Source organism: Capricornis sumatraensis, chromosome 9 (genome assembly GCF_032405125.1).
Source record: "Capricornis sumatraensis isolate serow.1 chromosome 9, serow.2, whole genome shotgun sequence".
NCBI lineage: Eukaryota > Metazoa > Chordata > Mammalia > Artiodactyla > Bovidae > Capricornis > Capricornis sumatraensis.
Genome location: NC_091077.1, coordinates 60,580,344 through 60,598,370, shown reverse-complemented (window position 1 = coordinate 60,598,370; position 18,027 = coordinate 60,580,344). Strand labels below are relative to the sequence as shown.

Sequence of the window (18,027 nt, the reverse complement as noted above, 5' to 3'; positions counted from 1 at the left end):
CCCAGCTGGGCACCTCTTAGGCCCTCTTCTCAAACGTCAGGGCCACACCCATTAGATGGCAGATCTTGGAGGTAAAACACAGGGCTCAGAGTCCTCACTGACTGAAGAAGTTCATACCAGCTTGATTTCTTGCGCCTCAGTTTCCTCATCTGTAAATGAGGCCAACCACTTCCCAGGATTGCTGGGAGATCACATAAGTTGATGGAAATGAAGCAAATGACTTAAGTTCTCATTTTACCCAACTGTGAAATGAGACTAACAGTGCCAACCTCAGGACTATCGTAAGGATCAAACAAAATAAGTGAAAAAAAACAAGTCATAGCTACCCCTTAGTAAAGATTAGCTAAATTATCATTACTATACTGTCTTAGTTGTGTAAGCTTTTCCTCTACCTAGGACACTGTGACACTCTGCAGACCTTTCTGTTTTAGCAACTTGAGAGGCAACAGTCTCCCCATTTTCTCCTCCTACCCTCATCCCTGATACATACACAGCTCTTTGCCTCCCAGTATTCATTTCTCCTTAGTGTAGCAGCCATGTGGTTTGGATAAGAATGATTTCACTTTAGTTCAGGGAGTGGTTGCTGACTGTTATAAGCCAATTCACACAATCCTCACTCCTCTACCACAGTGACAGGTTCAAAGAGAGGCTTACAACCCAGGCATAAGCCAAACAGTTCATGGCATACCCCTAACCATGGCAATTGGTTCAGGGTGAGCATATGACTCAAATAAATCCTATTAGAATGAAGCTCCAATTTAGTGTTTACAGCTAAGTGGAGAAAGGGTCCATGTTCTCCTGGAAGGTGTAGGGTTCAGACTTGAGTCTTAGGACAGCAATAGCCACTTATTGTTATGAGGGAGGCCAGTTTGAAGAGGCAAGTGACACATAGTGAAGGTCAGAGACAAGAGAATTATAGGGAAATGACACCAGCTCCCAGATTAAATCCTACTTAAAGCCCACGTTACCTCTGGACTTATAGGTTACATAAGTGACTGTCTTCCCTTTACTAGTGAAGCCAGTTTGAGGTGAGTTTTTTGTTAACTAGAAGCACTCTCACTAATGTATCACCTAAATGCCCCAAGTCCTTACCCACTTCTTTGCGCCTCTTGTACTCATTGATGTTGGTGACCACATCTTGGAGGGCAGAGGTAGCCCTCTGAAGGACAGCGTAGGCACTGGCATCAGGGAGTGTGTTTTCCAGAATTTTCTGCAGCAGCAATGGGTATTTGGTAATCCTCTGCAGAGGAATTACCAGCAAGAAACTGAGGCCTGAAGGTCCAGCTTGCGGCCTGAGGGAGAAGGCTGGTGTTAAGTAGGTCAAGTCCACCCTTGGGGGCACCAAAGGGCCTGGGGTCTAGTCCTAGCTCTGTTGTTTAACACTCTGTGTGATCTCAGGCAAGTCGCCCTCCTTTGGGAGTCCTCAATTTCCTCATCGGGTACTGCTAGTCCTCACTTTACCCTTTTCTGGACCTCGGTTCCCCATATGTACTAATTCCGAAGGTCAGTTCTCTGTCCTCAGTTTACTTGGTCTCTCAATAGCAGATACAGCAGACCATTCCCTATTTCTCAAAACACTTGCTTCAAAAATTTTGGCCCCAGAGATGCCCTTTGTCCTGTTTCTCTCACTCCATGGGCCACTTTCCTGGCTTCTCTCCAACGCTGGAGTGCCCTGGGGCCTCCTCTCTCCACTCACTCTCTTCCTGAGCTCCTTTAGTCCTACGGCTTTAAACACAAGGCAAACCCAGATCTCCACTTCTTACTTCTGCCCAGAGCTCCAGACTCACATGGTCAACTAGCCTACTTGAGATCTCCACTTGGGTATGTCTCAAGCACAACTCCATCTGCTGGACACGCACGTGGTATTTCATTTTAAAAAATGGTCCTGCTGCTTCAAAAAAGAAGCGCTTTTAAAATCACAAGAACTTGGGAAATCCCTGGTGGGTGGTTTGATGGTTAGGATTCAGTGCTTCCACTGTGGTAGGCCCAGGTTTAATCCCCAGTGGAAGAACTAAGATCTCACAAGCCTTGGGGCACAGCCCCCTCCAAACATTTTTTTTTAATCATAGGAATTTAATGTTTAGAGAGGCATGTAAAGTATTTAAGGGTAAAAACTCATAGTATCTGTAATTTCCTTTAAATTACTTAGTATAAAGCTAGATGCAGCAAACAGAAGGCATTTATACTTGCTCATTTCAGGTGATGGGTGTGTGTGTTCATTACATTATTCTATTTTTCTATAGGGCTGAAAATTTTAATTTGAAAAAGGAAAATACAAAACACAGGAACTAATAGTGTCAAGGTCCCTTACAGATGTACCATTTGATGCATAAATGATTATTTCTAGCCCCCTTCCTGATGATGTCTGGAATTTGCAGAAAGAGTGCCCATGTCAATGGCATCTGGGACAAGGCTCCAACAGTCTTTCTTTGATCATGACCAGTAGCCCACAGACCCACCTTCTGAGAAACACACGAGGGTTTCAAACATCAATGTCTAAGCATGCCTCCTTCACGAAGACTCACAAATACCTCTCATGACTATTATCTGGCCTCCTCTCTACAGTACCTTTGCCTCTTGCTCTTCTTCCTATGGAAAAAACCTCCAGACCAAATGTCCAGGAAAGATCAGCCATAAGGCCTAGAACAGACAGCGCAGGTAGGAACTACCCCCTCCCTCCCATTAACTGCAGGAGTTGGAATGCAGGGGTTGAACTATCTGTCAGGTTATGCCTGTGCTGACCATCTGCTCTCACCAAGGGTTTCCTAGCGCCTGGCTGACTGTGGGCAGGAGAGGTGGAAACGGTGGTCAGATATTTGTAAAACTCTGTCCTCTGGGCTTACTTTTGATAGGAAAAGGACAACTGCCTCATGGGGACAACTATTGCCTCACAAATCAGAGACGACAGAGGGCAGGGAGCCTTCAAAGAGATGATTACATCTCTTCTCCACAATCATCAAGAACTACAGAATTACAGCAACCTCTTTCTTTACAGCCTTCCTAAAGTAATTTGGAAAAAGCTCTTTATGTAGCCTATCAGATGGGCAATAAAAATTAAAAGACTTGGGACTTCCCTAGTAGTTTAGTGGTTAAGACTCTGTGTTCCCAATGCAAGGGGTATGGGTGCAATCCTGATTGAAGAACTAAGATCTCCCATGCCACATGGTGTGGCCAAAAAAAAAAAAATTGAAAGACTCACCCAGAGTTGTATGAATATGGGGAAACCAGTCCTCTTATATTCTCTTGGTGAGAGTATCAGTTGGTGGGATCTTTTTAGAGAGTAATTTAGCAATTTGTGAAATATACAATTCCCTCAATCCTACTACAGAAATCTACCCACAGAAATATTAACTCAAGTGAGCATGGGTAAAGGTAGAAGTTATTCAGCAACTCTGTGACAGTAACATTTGGGAAACAACTCAAATATCCATCAACAGGGGATGAATTGACTATAAGCTGCCCTGGAAAAGAACCCTATGTAGCCACTAAAGAAGAACATGGTTTAAAAAAAAAAAAGGAACTTGGTAAAATAATTCATGGCTATGGTTAAGTGAAAAAACAAGTCCTAGAATGTAGAGTGCTGCTGCTGCTGCTAAGTCGCTTCAGTTGTGTCCAACTCTGTGCGACCCCGTAGATGGCAGCCCACCAGGCTCCCCCATCCCTGGGATTCTCTAGGCAAGAACACTGGAGTGGAGTGCCATTTCCTTCTTTAATGCATGAAAGTGAAAAGTGAAAGTGAAGTCGCTCAGTTGTGTCTGACTCTTAGCGACCCCATGGACTGCAGCCTAACAGGCTCCGCCGTCCATGGGATTTTCCAGGCAAGAGTGCTACAGTGGGGTGCCATTGCCTCCTCCAGAATGTAGAGCAGGAGTCTTAAAAATTCATTAATTCATTCATTCTTTCTATTTATCTATCCATCCATCTAACATCTAGATTTTCCCATGGAAAGTCTATTTCTTACCTGTCTGTAAATACACAGAATCAAATTTGGATGGAACATGTTAACTACTAGGGGGAGGCATGGGAAACAGGAAACCAAGGGGGAATGGACTTATACTTTTTACTTTACATAATCTGTGTATTGTTTGAAATTTCCTTTTTTCAATAAGTATGTTACTTTCATACTTAAACAAAAAACCGCCAATAAAGGAAAACAGATTATGTGTCTTCTCCCAACACTCTGCCAAGTTGTTGTGGAACTCCGGGTGCTTTGTGTTAGACTGATCCACCTCTCCTCCTCCCTGAAAGCTGTACCATTAGACTGGTCTCCCTAAAGCAAAGCTTCCTGTGGCTGCAAGGACAAGCCTCTGATTCCACTGGCCACCAGGTGGGAAGCGCTGCCTTAAGAGCTGCTGCTGCTGCTGCTGCTAGTTCGCTTCAGTCGTGTCCGACTCTGTGCGACCCCACAGATGGCAGCCCACCGGGCTCCTCTGTCCATGGGATTTTCCAGGCAAGAGTACTAGAGCGGGGTGCAATTGCCTTCTCCGGCCTTAAGAGCTAGGATAAACTAAACACCTCACCAACTCACCCACCCAAATAAAAAGTGGGAGGTAGCATATATTTTGGAATCACAAAGATCTATTGAAATAGTGCCATTTATCATCTCTGGATATCCAGCTGGTATGATCCTAGTCAGCCAGGCTCCAGAAAGAGCCCCATGATTATTAGCACAGAAAGCCAGGATGACTGTTTCAGGAGGGAGGTGATTAATAGTTCTAGAGCAGCATACATAGTAGGAACCCCTTAAAATTCATTCTATCTACCCATCCATCCACCCACCCACCATCCAATGTCTATACTTTCCCATAGGAAGTCTATTTTCTGTCTTCCTGGAAATACACAGAGTAAAATTGGGATGACTGAAAGGATGTCCTTCCTGCTGCAACATTAGACCAGAGGATTTCACTGAGGGCAATCTTAAAACTGCAGGCTCTGGGGTGCTGCAGGCATTTAGTGGACAGGGTCCCAGGGAAGCAGAATATCCTTCAAGGACAGTCTTGCATTATAGAGAATTGTTCTATGCTTCATATGCCCCTCTCAACATTCAGAGACTGAATGAATGCCTTGAAACGGACTGCAATTTCAAGAACTGAGATATTTTTGTGACACCTGGACTTCCAGTCACATATCTTCACACTGGGAATTACTATGGTACTACCTTTTGTAAATACGGCACAGGCCATCTGTAAGAATATCATTCCTCATTTTCTCTGCCTCCCAGTATGTAATATTATCCCTACTTCAATTATGTTGTTTCCTTCTTTCTCTTACCATACACAAGGAAGTCAAGTTTGTGTCATTCCAGGGTACACATATTATCTGCTCTTTTGGTTTTCTGTACTTTGTGTACAGAATGGCTTCTGATTCTTTTTCGCTTATAACCATGTGATTGCTAGTGTAGTGGTGCCCAAGCAATTTGCATACATCATATTATACATGTTATATATTACATATGTAATACATATTACATTATTAGGAGTTATTTTCTTTTTATTTCTCTTTTAATTATAGCTAAGCCATTATGTTTATTTTTTTCAATTATGTATATGGGTAGGAGAATTTTTTTCAGAATGTAACTCAGGATAATAAATTTGTTATAACAACAAAGGAAAATATAAGCAAGGTGAAAAGACAGCCTTCTGAATGGGAGAAAATAATAGCAAATGAAGCAACTGACAAACAACTAATCTCAAAAATATACAAGCAACTTATGCAGCTCAATTCCAGAAAAATAAACGACCCAATCAAAAAATGGGCCAAAGAACTAAATAGACATTTCTCCAAAGAAGACATATGGATGGCTAAGAAACACATGAAAAGATGCTCAACATCACTCATTATCAGAGAAATGCAAATCAAAACCACAATGAGGTACCACTTCACACCAGTCAGAATGTCTGCGATCCAAAAATCTGCAAGCAATAAATGCTGGAGAGGGTGTGGAGAAAAGGGAACCCTCCTACACTGTTGGTGGGAATGCAAACTAGTACAGCCACTTTGGAGAACAGTGTGGAGATTCCTTAAAAAATTGCAAATAGAACTACCTTATGACCCAGCAATCCCACTGCTGGGCATACACACCGAGGAAACCAAAATTGAAAGAGACACATGTACCCCAATGTTCATCGCAGCACTGTTTATAACAGCCAGGACATGGAAACAACCTAGATGTCCATCAGCAGATGAATGGATAAGAAAGCTTTGGTACATATACACAATGGAGTATTACTCAGCCGTTAAAAAGAATACATTTGAATCAGTTCTGATGAGATGGATGAAACTGGAGCCGATTATACAGAGTGAAGTAAGCCAGAAAGGAAAACACCAATACAGTGTACTAACACATATATATGGAATTTAGAAAGATGGCAATGACGACCCTGTATGCAAGACAGCAAAAAAGACACAGATGTGTATAACGGACTTCTGGACTCTGAGGGAGAGGGAGAGGGTGAGATGATTTGGGAGAATGGCATTGTAACATGTATACTATCATGTAAGAATCGAATCGCCAGTCTATGTCTGACGCAGGATACAGCATGCTTGGGGCTGGTACATGGTGATGACCCAGAGAGATGTTATGGGGAGGGAGGTGGGAGGGGGGTTCATGTTTGGGAAAGTATATACACCCGTGCTGGATTCATGTCAATGTATGGCAAAACCTATACAGTATTGTAAAGTAAAATAAATTAAAAATAAAATAAATAAAAAGTATTAAAAAAAATTTGTTATAAAAAGGGAGCACTGGGACTGAAGGAGCAGAGAACCACAGTGTGGTCTCAGGGAAGCATAATCCCTTCCTAACCAAGATAACCACCATAGCTATGGCATCACTAGGGAATTACTGAGTATTACCTGTATGCAGTGAGTCTACATCCCCATGAGCTGTTGCTTTTACTCCCACTCTACATATAGGGAAACTAGGTTCTGAGACACTAAATGGCTCCTGCCAAGGAGAATAAAGAGCAGAGAGCTCAATTCGTTGCCAGGCTGCCTGGCGCCAAAGCCCATGAGAAATGTCTGGCCCAGTTGGGAAACACCGGAGTGCAGAAAATGTGACAAAGAGCAGCCTCTGTGCCAACTAGGGCCCCCCACACAGTGCTTCCAACATGTCTGAACTAGATGCCAATATTTAACACTGCAGAGACTTACATCAAAGCTTCTGGTTTCTCTTGAAAGATCAGAGGATCTGGCCACAGTGGAATCATATTTCTACACAGCAACTGAGGTAGGTGGTTTACCAAAAAATGGCTGCAATTACTTTACTCTCTGTATCTATACCCTTTGAATATGACCTTGAAGCTTCTCCCACCAAGAAGTGGGGACTATTTTTCCACCTCCCAAGCCTGGCACAGTATGCCAGTTCTAAGCAGAGATCTCAAAAGGCAGAGCTGAGTCAGCTCGTGTGTCCCACGTTCATAGGAAAGTCCAGCAAACGTCAGCAAAACTGACCTATGGTTGATCACAGACATGTGAGGGAGTTCAGCCAGGACTAGAAAAATCATTTACTGAGTCCAGCTAAATTGCTAACATGCACAAATGTGACCTTGAGAAATATTTGCTTTAAACAAATTTTGGAAATGATTTCTATTTTAAACCACAATATTTGGGGTGATACGCTATAGCAAAATTTACTTGATATAACAGTGATCAGCTGAGGCTGGGCTGCAGCTGCACTCTATACAGGGACTGCTGGCTCTGATTTGCCACAGTCTCCATTACTCCCTTTTGTCTCACAGCTGGCATCCTGCTTCCCTCATTTCTGTTACTTGCCTCACTCCTGTAGAAATGTATTTAGTGACCCTTACAAAAGCCTAAGTTTGTAAGATCCACGAAGGGATCCAAGGAATCAAAGGAAATGAAAGTAGGCTTTTTTGGGGCTGGGAGGGGCTAGGACATGGCTACTTCAAAAGAAGGCTTCAGGGGGCACAGGGGTTAAGGATATGATAAGGGAGAGAAGAAAGAGAGGTAGCAGGAGGCTCCACATGAGATATTGCTAGCTTTAAAGACCAAAACCTACACTCTCTTGGGTGTAAACAGGAAATGCCTAAGTAAGATGAAATAACAATGATAACCTCTGTTCCTCCTACACTATTCTGACTTCCAGAAGATGACCTTCATCTGTCTTCACTTGGTAAGCTTGGGGAAGATATAAGCTTTTTTTTTTTTGACCATGCTGCATGGCATGCAGCATCTTAATTCTCCAACCAGGGATTGAACCTGTGCCCTATGCACTGGGAACACGAAGTCTTAACCACCAGACCACCAAGGAAGTCCTAATGCAAGTCATTTTAAATATATGATGATGCACTTTACTCATAAGAAGATAAATACAAAATGAAACATTGAGATGCCATTTTTCACCTATCTCAGTGGTAAAAACTCTGAAGTTTCACAATGTACTCTGCTGGTGAGGCTGAGGGGAAACACCCTTATATTTGTTCATGGGAATATCAACTGGTATTACCTTTACAGTGAGAAATTTTGCAATAGTATCAAAATTATTAACATATACTTCCTTTAATCTAGCAATTTCACATCTGGAAATTTAACTTATAGATACTTTTATTTGCACCTTAGTAAAATAACATATGTTCGTGAATAATCACATAGCTTTATCTATAATGCTACAAAGAATAGAAACAAACCAATATCCATCAATAGAGAGCAGTTAAATAAACTGTGGAACAACCACATGGTAGAAAAATACATAGCCATCCAAAGGGTCATACATATATGTATTGGATCGGAAAGACCTCCAAGATATAACATAAGTGAAAAAAATTATAAACTTTTATAAGAAGATGGGAAAATAAGAGTATATATTTAGATTTACTTGTATAGGTATACAGGAACTCTACAAAGATCCACAAGGAATTTAAAAGTGGTTACCTTGACTTTGCAGGTAGTTGCAACAGTTGGATGGAGGAAGGGACAGGGTGGGGGAGATCTTTCACTTTTACTGTTTAAATTCAGATGTTTTAAAGCTTTTAAACTGTGTTAAGTGCTACCTGTTCAAAATTTTAATTTAAAAAATTTATTCTCTACGTATCTCTACCCCGAGCTCCCACTCACTGGTGCCAGCTCTGGGCTGCGAGGCCTCCCAAGGCAGTTCTGATCCTTTCCTGTGGGGCAGGACTCCAGGCATCTGTAGAGAAGTCTCCTCAGGTGGTGCAAGCCTGCTTCCTGCCACTGCTGCTTACAGCACATGGTTCCTACCATCTCACTGCCCTCCCTATGGTGCGCACAAGTGCTGTTCACCAAATGTTTCTGTTTTTCCACCTCTGAACACATGGCTGGAAGGCATGCCCTGGCCTCCTGGTACTGGATGAAGTCAGGTGATTAGTTCTGTACTCTGAATTATGAGAAGCAATGGATGTGACTTCTGGCCTGGAACATTTAGTAACCAGTGTGAGACCCTCCAGAGTTCTTTGTTCCTTGCCAAGTCACCGGCCATGTTCCAGACAGTGGCTGGTGTCAGCTTGAATTCCAGAGTGAGCATGACACTGGGAAGAGCCCCAAGTTAACCCATATTGGAGCATAAGGAAGGCGGAAACCTCATTGGCTGAAACCACTTAAAGAGTTGGGCGTTGTTTGTCTCTGCAACATAGCCTAGCCTAGCCTGACTAGGACACTCCTGAAACAGTGTGAGCAGCCCCAAGCTAGGGTGAGACTTTAACAGCCCCTGACCTCAGCATCCGTAGGGATCCTTCTACTCACAGCACTGCCTCAATGATGCCCTGGATCTCCCGCTGCAGCTCTGGCTCCTTCCGGTAGGTCTCTACCAGCAGCAAGGCCTGTTCGTAGCTGGCACAGTACACCTTATAGACTTGCTCCAACTCCTCTTGAAATTCCAGGAATGCGTTACCTGACAGTGAAAAAGCAGCAAGTTCTCAAAAGCGTTTCTGCATGTCCTCTTGCTTAGAACAGGGAGGCTGTGAGTGACACAGCTAAGCACTTTAGCTCTGACGTAAGACTGCCGGGCTTAACCAGCTTTGTAACCTTGGGCAAGTCACCTCATCTTCCTCAGCTCCCATGTTTTCATCTCACTTTCAAAAGGCTGCTGTAGGATTAAGTGACACAATGATGTAGTGTGTGTGCTTAATAAACAGTATCTATAATTACAGTAATGATACTGATAATTGTCACATTTGGACGATGCTTTATAGTTTACAAAACACATTCATGTTATATCTTTATAATTACCATGTATGGTAAGTATAATTCCAAACCCTGTTTACAAAGACATTCTACAGCACAGCATGGATAGTCACAAATGTGGGCTTTGGAGTCAGAAAGAAGTAGAGCCAGATCTCCAGCCAATCCTTTCTCAGTAGTACAGTCTAGGGTGAGTATCTGATCCCTCTGACCCTCCATATTTTCATCTATAGATGGGAATACAGATAGTACTCACCTCCAAGTGTTCACTGGAATGATTAATTTTAAAAATGTATATAAAGCACCTGACACAAACTTCATTTCTCAAAAACTTACCAACTACTTTTGTGCTGACTGTGTATGAGGCACTCTTCTAAGTTCTTTGAATGAAATAATGACCCTGCCTCATGGGGCTGATATTCTCATGGGGAAGACAGACAATAACAAATATATTTATTTATATATTACATATGCAAGGCGATCCAACCAGTCTATCCTAAAGGAGATCCATCCTGGGTGTTCATTGGAAGGACTGATGTTGAAGCTGAAACGCCAATACTTTGGGCACCTGATGCGCAGAGCTGACTCATTTGAAAAGACCCTGATGCTGGGAAAGATTGAGGGCAGGAGGAGAAGGGGACGACTGAGAATGAGATGGTTGGACGGCATCACCGACTCAATGGACATGAGTTTGGGTAAACTCTGGGAGTTGGTGATGGACAGGGAGGCCTGGTGTGCTGCGGTACATGGGGTCGCAAAGAGTCAGACACGACTGAGCGACTGAACTGAACTGATGCCAGGTAGTGATGAGTACCACAGATTTAAACAAAGCCAGATAAAGAGTTAGAGGTGTCACTGTGGTCAAGAATCTGCCTGCCAATGCAGGACACACAAGAGACATGGGTTCGATCCCTGGGTTGGGAAGATTCCTTGGAGTAGGAAATGGCAACCCACTCCAGTTTATCTTGCCTGGAAAATTCCATGGGATAGAGGAGACTGGCAGGCTACAGTCCATGGAGTCGCAAAGAGTCAGACATGACTAAGCAACTAAGCACATACACACAGGAGATCTATTTAGGAAAGACCTCCATAAAGATGTGGATGTTTATCATAGTGCAAAAGAATCCATCCATCCCTGAAAGTCTGAGGGAAGAGCAGTGCCAGGCTTACGGAAGGATAAACACAAAGGCCTTCAGGCAAGTGAATGCTTGGACATGCAGGTGACACAAGAAGGCAGGTATGGCTGGAACACAGTGAGCAAGGGCACGAAGTAGAGAAAATAAACAGAAAACTGAAGCCAGATTATGCAGGGCCTTGAAGTAAGTAAATATGGTGCAGTAAGGTGTTCAGGCTTTATTCTAATGGTGGCAGGAAGCAACTAGGTTTTGAGCAGGGGTGACAATGATCTAGTTTTTGTTTTAAAAGGATCACGCTCATGCTCAATTTCAATAGCACTTACACTAAAGTTATAACAATACAAGAAAGACTGGCAGTCCCCTGCACACGAATGACATGCCAAGTTGTGACATTCTATATCAAAAAAAAAAAACCAGAAACTTATGAGATTAGTTACTTACTGGGGAGACAGAATGGGATGGAAAGAAAAGGGAATGGGATAGGACAGTAGGGATGAGAGGGGAACAATGCTTTACTGAATATACCTTCTTATATAGCTCTGATCTTGGAACCATGGTAATATTTTACATACTCCCAAAATAAATATACAGCTAAGACCAACCAGGATGTGGAAGGGGAACCCCAAATAGAATACAAGCAATAAGGAATGAACCTAATTCTATTACAAATGAATAACATAATCACACTGAAGGGTGTATGAAAAAATTAACATAAGTATTTTTCACAAAGGTACAGGCTAGAATTTTTTATTAAAATATAACATAACCAAAAAAAAAAAAAAACACTCTAAGTGACTACTAACTTCGAACAAATAAGTAAATACACTGTAGATAATGGCAACCATTTCTACCTGTCCCAGAAAGATGCTGCAAATAAGAAAAGAGGAAAGATCAGAATGAACCCTGAGATACTGGACTGGAATTGGAGGTATTAGTAGGAACTCATGGTTTTATGTATTTTAAATATATAAATATAGACGAGCTTCCCTGGTGGCTCAGTGGTAAAGAATCCAACTGCCATTGCAGGAGATGCAGGTGTGACCCCTGAGTCGGGAAGATCCCCTGGAGAAGGAAGGAAATGGCAACACACTCCAGTATTCTTGCCTGGGAAATCCCATGGACAGAGGAGCCTGGCAGGCTATAGTCTATGGAGTTGCAAAAATTTGGACATGACTTGGCAACTAAACAACAACATAGATGGATAGATATAGAAAGAAATGTAGATATGTGTACATGCATGTGTTGGTATATATACATATATTTCCTAAATATCAGCTAAGAGGGCCTAGAAGCAATGACACCCCAGGAGCAATAAGCACACCAAAGGTAGGAATCAGGTTTCCCAGGAGAAAAGCTGATCGCAAGGATAGGGCAAGGAAAATACAAGATGAGCTGAGAACACCTTGTAGTGTCAGAAAGCAAGAAAATGCTCACAAATTGTTAAGAGACACATTGAAAGGACACAGGTGTCAACTTGAAAGAGCTCCTATGGCCAAAGCTGATAAAATTTGAGCAAGAAAATGAATAATAATAGTACTGGATTCTGATTCATGGAATAAACCAAATATCCATGAGTTTACACTTAAAAATCTATACTATAACCTTTAAAAATTATGAACCAGTGCCACAACTACTGAAGCCCACATGTCTAGAGCCCATGCTCCGCAATAAGAGAAACCACTGCAATGAGAAGCCTGAGCATAACTAGACAGTAGCCACCAATCACCTCAACTGGAGAAGGCCTGCGTAAAGCAATGATGATCAAACACAGCCATAAATACAATAAATAAATAATAAAAATTGTGAATCACTATGCTGTACAATTAAAACATATAACACTATAAATCAACTATACCTAAAAATTTGACAACTAAAAATAACTTTTAAAAAGTGAATGGAAGGGACATTTCTTGCTTATAGAATAAGAATTAATAAATGTAGGTGGAAAGGGGAATTGGGGGCAGGCCAAAGCCTTTGACTGTGTGGATCACAATAAACTGCGGAAAATTCTGAAAGAGATGGGAATACCAGACCACCTGACCTGCCTCTTGAGAAACCTATATGCAGGTCAGGAAGCAACAGTTAGAACTGGACATGGAACAACAGACTGGTTCCAAATAGGAAAAGGAGTACGTCAAGGCTGTATACTGTCACCCTGTTTGTTTAACTTATATGCAGAGTACATAATGAGAAACGCTGGGCTGGAAGAAACACAAGCTGGAATCAAGATTGCTGGGAGAAATATCAGATATGCAGATGACACCACCCTTATGACAGAAAGTGAAGAGGAACTAAAAAGCCTTTTGATGAAAGTGAAAGAGGAGAGTGAAAAAGTTGGCTTAAAGCTCAACATTCAGAAAATGAAGATCATGGCATCTGGTCCCATCACTTCATGGGAAATAGATGGGGAAACAGTATCAGACTTTATTCTGGGGGGCTCCAAAATCACTGCAGATGGTGACTGCAGCCATGAAATTAAAAGACACTTACTCCTTGGAAGGAAAGTTATGACCAACCTAGATAGCATATTAAGAAGCAGAGACATTATTTTGCCAACAAAGGTCCGTCTAGTCAAGGCTATGGCTTTTCCAGTAGTCATGTATGGATGTGAGAGTTGGACTGTGAAAAAAGCTGAGTGCCGAAGAATTGATGCTTTTGATCTGTGGTGTTGGAGAAGACTCTTGAGAGTCCCTTGGACTGCAAGAAGATCCAACCAGTCCATTCTAAAGGAGATCAGTCCTGGGTGTTCTTTGGAAAGACTGATGCTAAAGCTGAAGCTCCAGTACTTTGGCCACCTCATGCAAAGAGTTGACTCATTGGAAGAGACTCTGATGCTGGGAGGGATTGGGGGCAGGAGGAGAAGGGGACGACCGAGGATGAGATGGCTGGATGGCATCACCAACTCCATGGACTTGAGTTTGAGTGAACTCTGGGAGTTGGTGATGGACAGGGAGGCCTGGCGTGCTGCGATTCATGGGGTCGCAAAGAGTCGGAAACAACTGAGTGACTAAACTGAACTGAACTGATCTGAAAATGGTTAAAGTGGGTCAACTGCTTGCTGACAAATAAAAACTAAATTTTCAGTTGTGGGCACGTTGTAGTATATATAAAATCAAATGAAATGTTGTACACATGAAACTATTAATATATATTAAGAATATTATAAATCAATTTTAATGCCATCAATCAAGCAATATATGTAGAAGAAAACTAATTACTGGGAATTCCCTCTACTTAATTTTTCTGTAAATCTAAAAGTGCTCTAAAAAGATAGTCTATTAGAGCTATACTATGTTGAGACTAAATCAGGAGTAAAACATGGCAAGAGGAATAGCTATTAAAAGGCTACTACAGGACTTCCCTGATGGTCCAGTGGATAAGAATCCTCCTTGGAATTCGGGGGACACTGGTTTGATCCCTAGTCTGAGAAGATACCATGTGTCTTGGGGCAGCTAAGCCCATGAGCTGCATCAACTGAAGCCCATGTGCCCTGGAGCCTGTGCTCTACAAGTGAAGCCACGCAATGAGAAGCCTGTGCACAACAACTAGAGAGTAGGCCCCACTCTCTACAACTAGAGAAAGCCCACGCAGCAACAAAGACTCAGTGCAGCCAATAATGAATGAACAAATGTTAAAAAAACAAAAGGCAAGACTATCTGGCTGTCTAAGGGGATAGTGGTGAGGGTGAAGAGAAACGTATTAGCCACAAAAGGAAGCCACAGACCACAGGAAGCCACGCTAAGCCTAAAGCCTGCTGATCCCGTGTTGTACCTGTGAAATGCACCCAGCCCCCCTTGAGACAGGGAGTAACTGGACCAACATGGTCCAGCTCTCAGCAAAGGCTCCCACAGCAAGACTACCACCCCAGGAACCAAAACCTCTCCCCAGTGCTGGTCAAGACAATCCTCAGAAAGAACTCCCTTGGGAGAAGCCCCCAGAACAAGGGAGAAGCCCCCAGAACAAGGGAGAACGTGACCAGGAAAGACTACCCAAAACTGTAGTTAGGGAGAATGCATAGGATAGGGAGGTCAACTAGTTGCAGAGATGACCTCACTAGAAGATAGCTTGGGCGTAGCCCTGTAACCTGGGGCGGTTCCCACATTCTTCTCTACTTAGGCTGTTCTGCAGGAATGTGACTTTTGCCAAAGAAACTGCATCACACTGGCATGGCCAGGGGCAGGGGTGTTTCCATAACTGAAGGTGGAGGAAAGCAAACTTCCCTAGAGCAGAGAGCAGAGCTGTCCAACAGGCAGGAATGCAGGGGCACCATTTCTTCTCCTCTTGTCCTCCTTAGTCACAGATTGGAAAGAAGTCAGCAGCTAAGAGTTACTCTCAGTATCAAAAGTCCACTCTACCTCTGGCTGGATAAATGAGAAAGGGAGGCAGGCTGTTGTCTGAAGGAGCTGCTCAAATCATGACTGCCTGGTCAAGCTGTTTGACCTTAGGAAAGTTACTTAACCTTTCCGAGTCTCGGGTTTGTCTTCAATAAAATGGGGATGATAATGTTTTTGTTCAGTCACTAAGTCGTGCCTGATTCTTTGGGACTCTATGGGCTGCATGCATACCTGGATCCTCTGTTGCCCACTAATAATAATAATCAATAAGTAACAAGGTCATGAGAATAAAAAGGGCTATTTCATGTCCAGTTCACTTCAGTTGCTCAGTTGTGTCCGATTCTTTGCAATCCCATGCACTGCAGCATGCCAGGCTTCCCTGTCCATCACCAACTCCTGGAGCTTACCCAAACTCATGTCCATCAAGTCGGAGATGCCATCCAACCATCTCATACTCTGTCATCCCCTTCTCCTCCCGCCTTCAATCTTTCCCAGAAGTAGGGTCTTTTCAAATGAGTCAGTTCTTTGCATCAGATGGCCAAAGTATTGGAGTTTCAGTTTCAGGATCAGTCCTTCCAGTGAGTATTCAGGACTGATTTAGGTACCCATAGTCATGGCTGGCACCAAAATGGGTACTATTTTCATACAGATGGCATGAAACTGAGGCTCAGAGACATGAACGAGATGTGGGTGACAGAACCTTGCAAGTCAGATTCCAAAGGCCCTGCTCTAAACCACTTGACCTATAAGCCACGAGCCATATATAACTCCTGGGAACTTGAAATATAGAGAATCCCAATTAAGATGTGCTGTCAGTGTAAACGACACTGGATTGCAAAGACTTGGTACAAAAAAAAAGTAGAATGTACCATGAATAAGTTTTACACTAATTACAAGTTGAAATATTATTTTGATATATTGGGTTAAATGAGATATATCATTAAAATTCATTTCACTGCTTTAGTTTTTTTAATGGAGCTACTCAAAAGTCTTAAGTTAAATTCATGGCTCACACTGCATTTCTTTTAGGTAAGACTGAACTAGAACACGGTGCCTTCCCGTGACAGGAGCCCGTGGGGGAACTCCACCTGGAGCTGCATTTGAAATCATTCATAAGAACATGGAACCTGACTCATTTGGGAGGTTCATGCCTGATGTCCAAAAATCTTTTAAAATGCTGTGGTATGGAACTGGGATAAGGGCCTCCCTTGCATAGCAGGGCCTGGGGGATGAGAGAGGAATAGGAAGAGCTGGTAGAAACCAGCTCAGCCATGATCAAGCACAAAGTTGCACCTAGGAAAAGAAAAGCCCGTGTGGATTCTTTGTATCTCTTTTTGGCTAACCACAAGGGGCAGAGGATGAGAAGGCTATTGTCTGTACACTCAGTAAAGGCCAGGGGACAGGCTTGACAAAATACAGGGGGGCGGTGGGGCAGGGGAGGACGACACATAAGATGCTCAGTTAAATCTTAACTTCAGATAAATAGTCAAAGTTTTAATATAAGTATGTCCCAAGTATTCCATGGGATAAACTTGGTGTAATTCAGTAAACTTAGTATAATTTTCATTGTTTATGTGAAATTCAAATGTAACTGAGCATCCTGTATTTTATGTGGCCAATCTATCAGGGAAACAGGGAAGTCAGGGAATGGAGATTTCACCAGGCTTGGACAAGGTAGCATCTTAACTTTTTACAGGTTAAGCTGGAAGGCAGAAATGAACAGGTAAGGACCCTTAACAAGGAATTAGTTGAATCTCAAACCCATACCAACAGAAGATGCTGACCTCAGAGTCCCCAGGTCTCTGGAGCATCTTCAACCTGAGGCTGTAACAATTTCTACTCAAGGGACTTCCCTGGTGGTCCAGTGGCTAAGACTCTACATTTCCAGTGCAGGAGACCCGGGTTTGATCTCTGGTCAGGGAACGAGATCCCACATACCTTAACTAAGAGTTCACATGCTGCAACTAAAATCCAGTGCAAATAAAATATAATAAAAAATCTCACTCAAATAAGTGGTCATCATTAACAGAAATATAGATACAGTGATAAAAGGTAAAAGTATTACCTAGATACTGTTAAAAAATCTCATTCCTTAATTTTGTATTCCTCTATAAAGCTCTAGGAAATAGTTGGGCTTTCCTGGTGGCTCAGTGATAAAGAATTCACCTGTCAATGTAGGAGACATGGGTTCCATCTCTGGTCTGGGAAGATCCCACAGGCCATGGAGCACTAAGCCTGTGCATCACAACTGCTGAGCCTGCGCCCATCCACCTTTGTGAGCCCATCCACCTTTGTCCTCTGACTCCACCTGAAAACCTCTAACCATAGAAGTTTTATCAAGTAGCCCCAGAACAGGAGACGGGAAGGGACTGCAGAAGTTTGAAGTTTACACCTACTCA

At 42.7% G+C, this 18,027-nt stretch overlaps 1 protein-coding gene across 1 annotated transcript in view; it reads right to left on the bottom strand.

Moving 5' to 3' along the window:
* The window catches only part of ARHGEF37 (Rho guanine nucleotide exchange factor 37), a 38,430-nt gene that overhangs the window by 17,595 nt on the left and 2,808 nt on the right, over positions 1 to 18,027 (bottom strand). Inside the window, exons 3-4 of the mRNA XM_068981295.1 lie at positions 9,721 to 9,868; positions 1,093 to 1,292 (exon numbers count right to left, since the gene is read on the bottom strand). Of these exons, the coding sequence (XP_068837396.1) occupies positions 1,093 to 1,292; positions 9,721 to 9,868 (348 nt within the window). The remainder of the gene's footprint in view (positions 1 to 1,092; positions 1,293 to 9,720; positions 9,869 to 18,027) is intronic.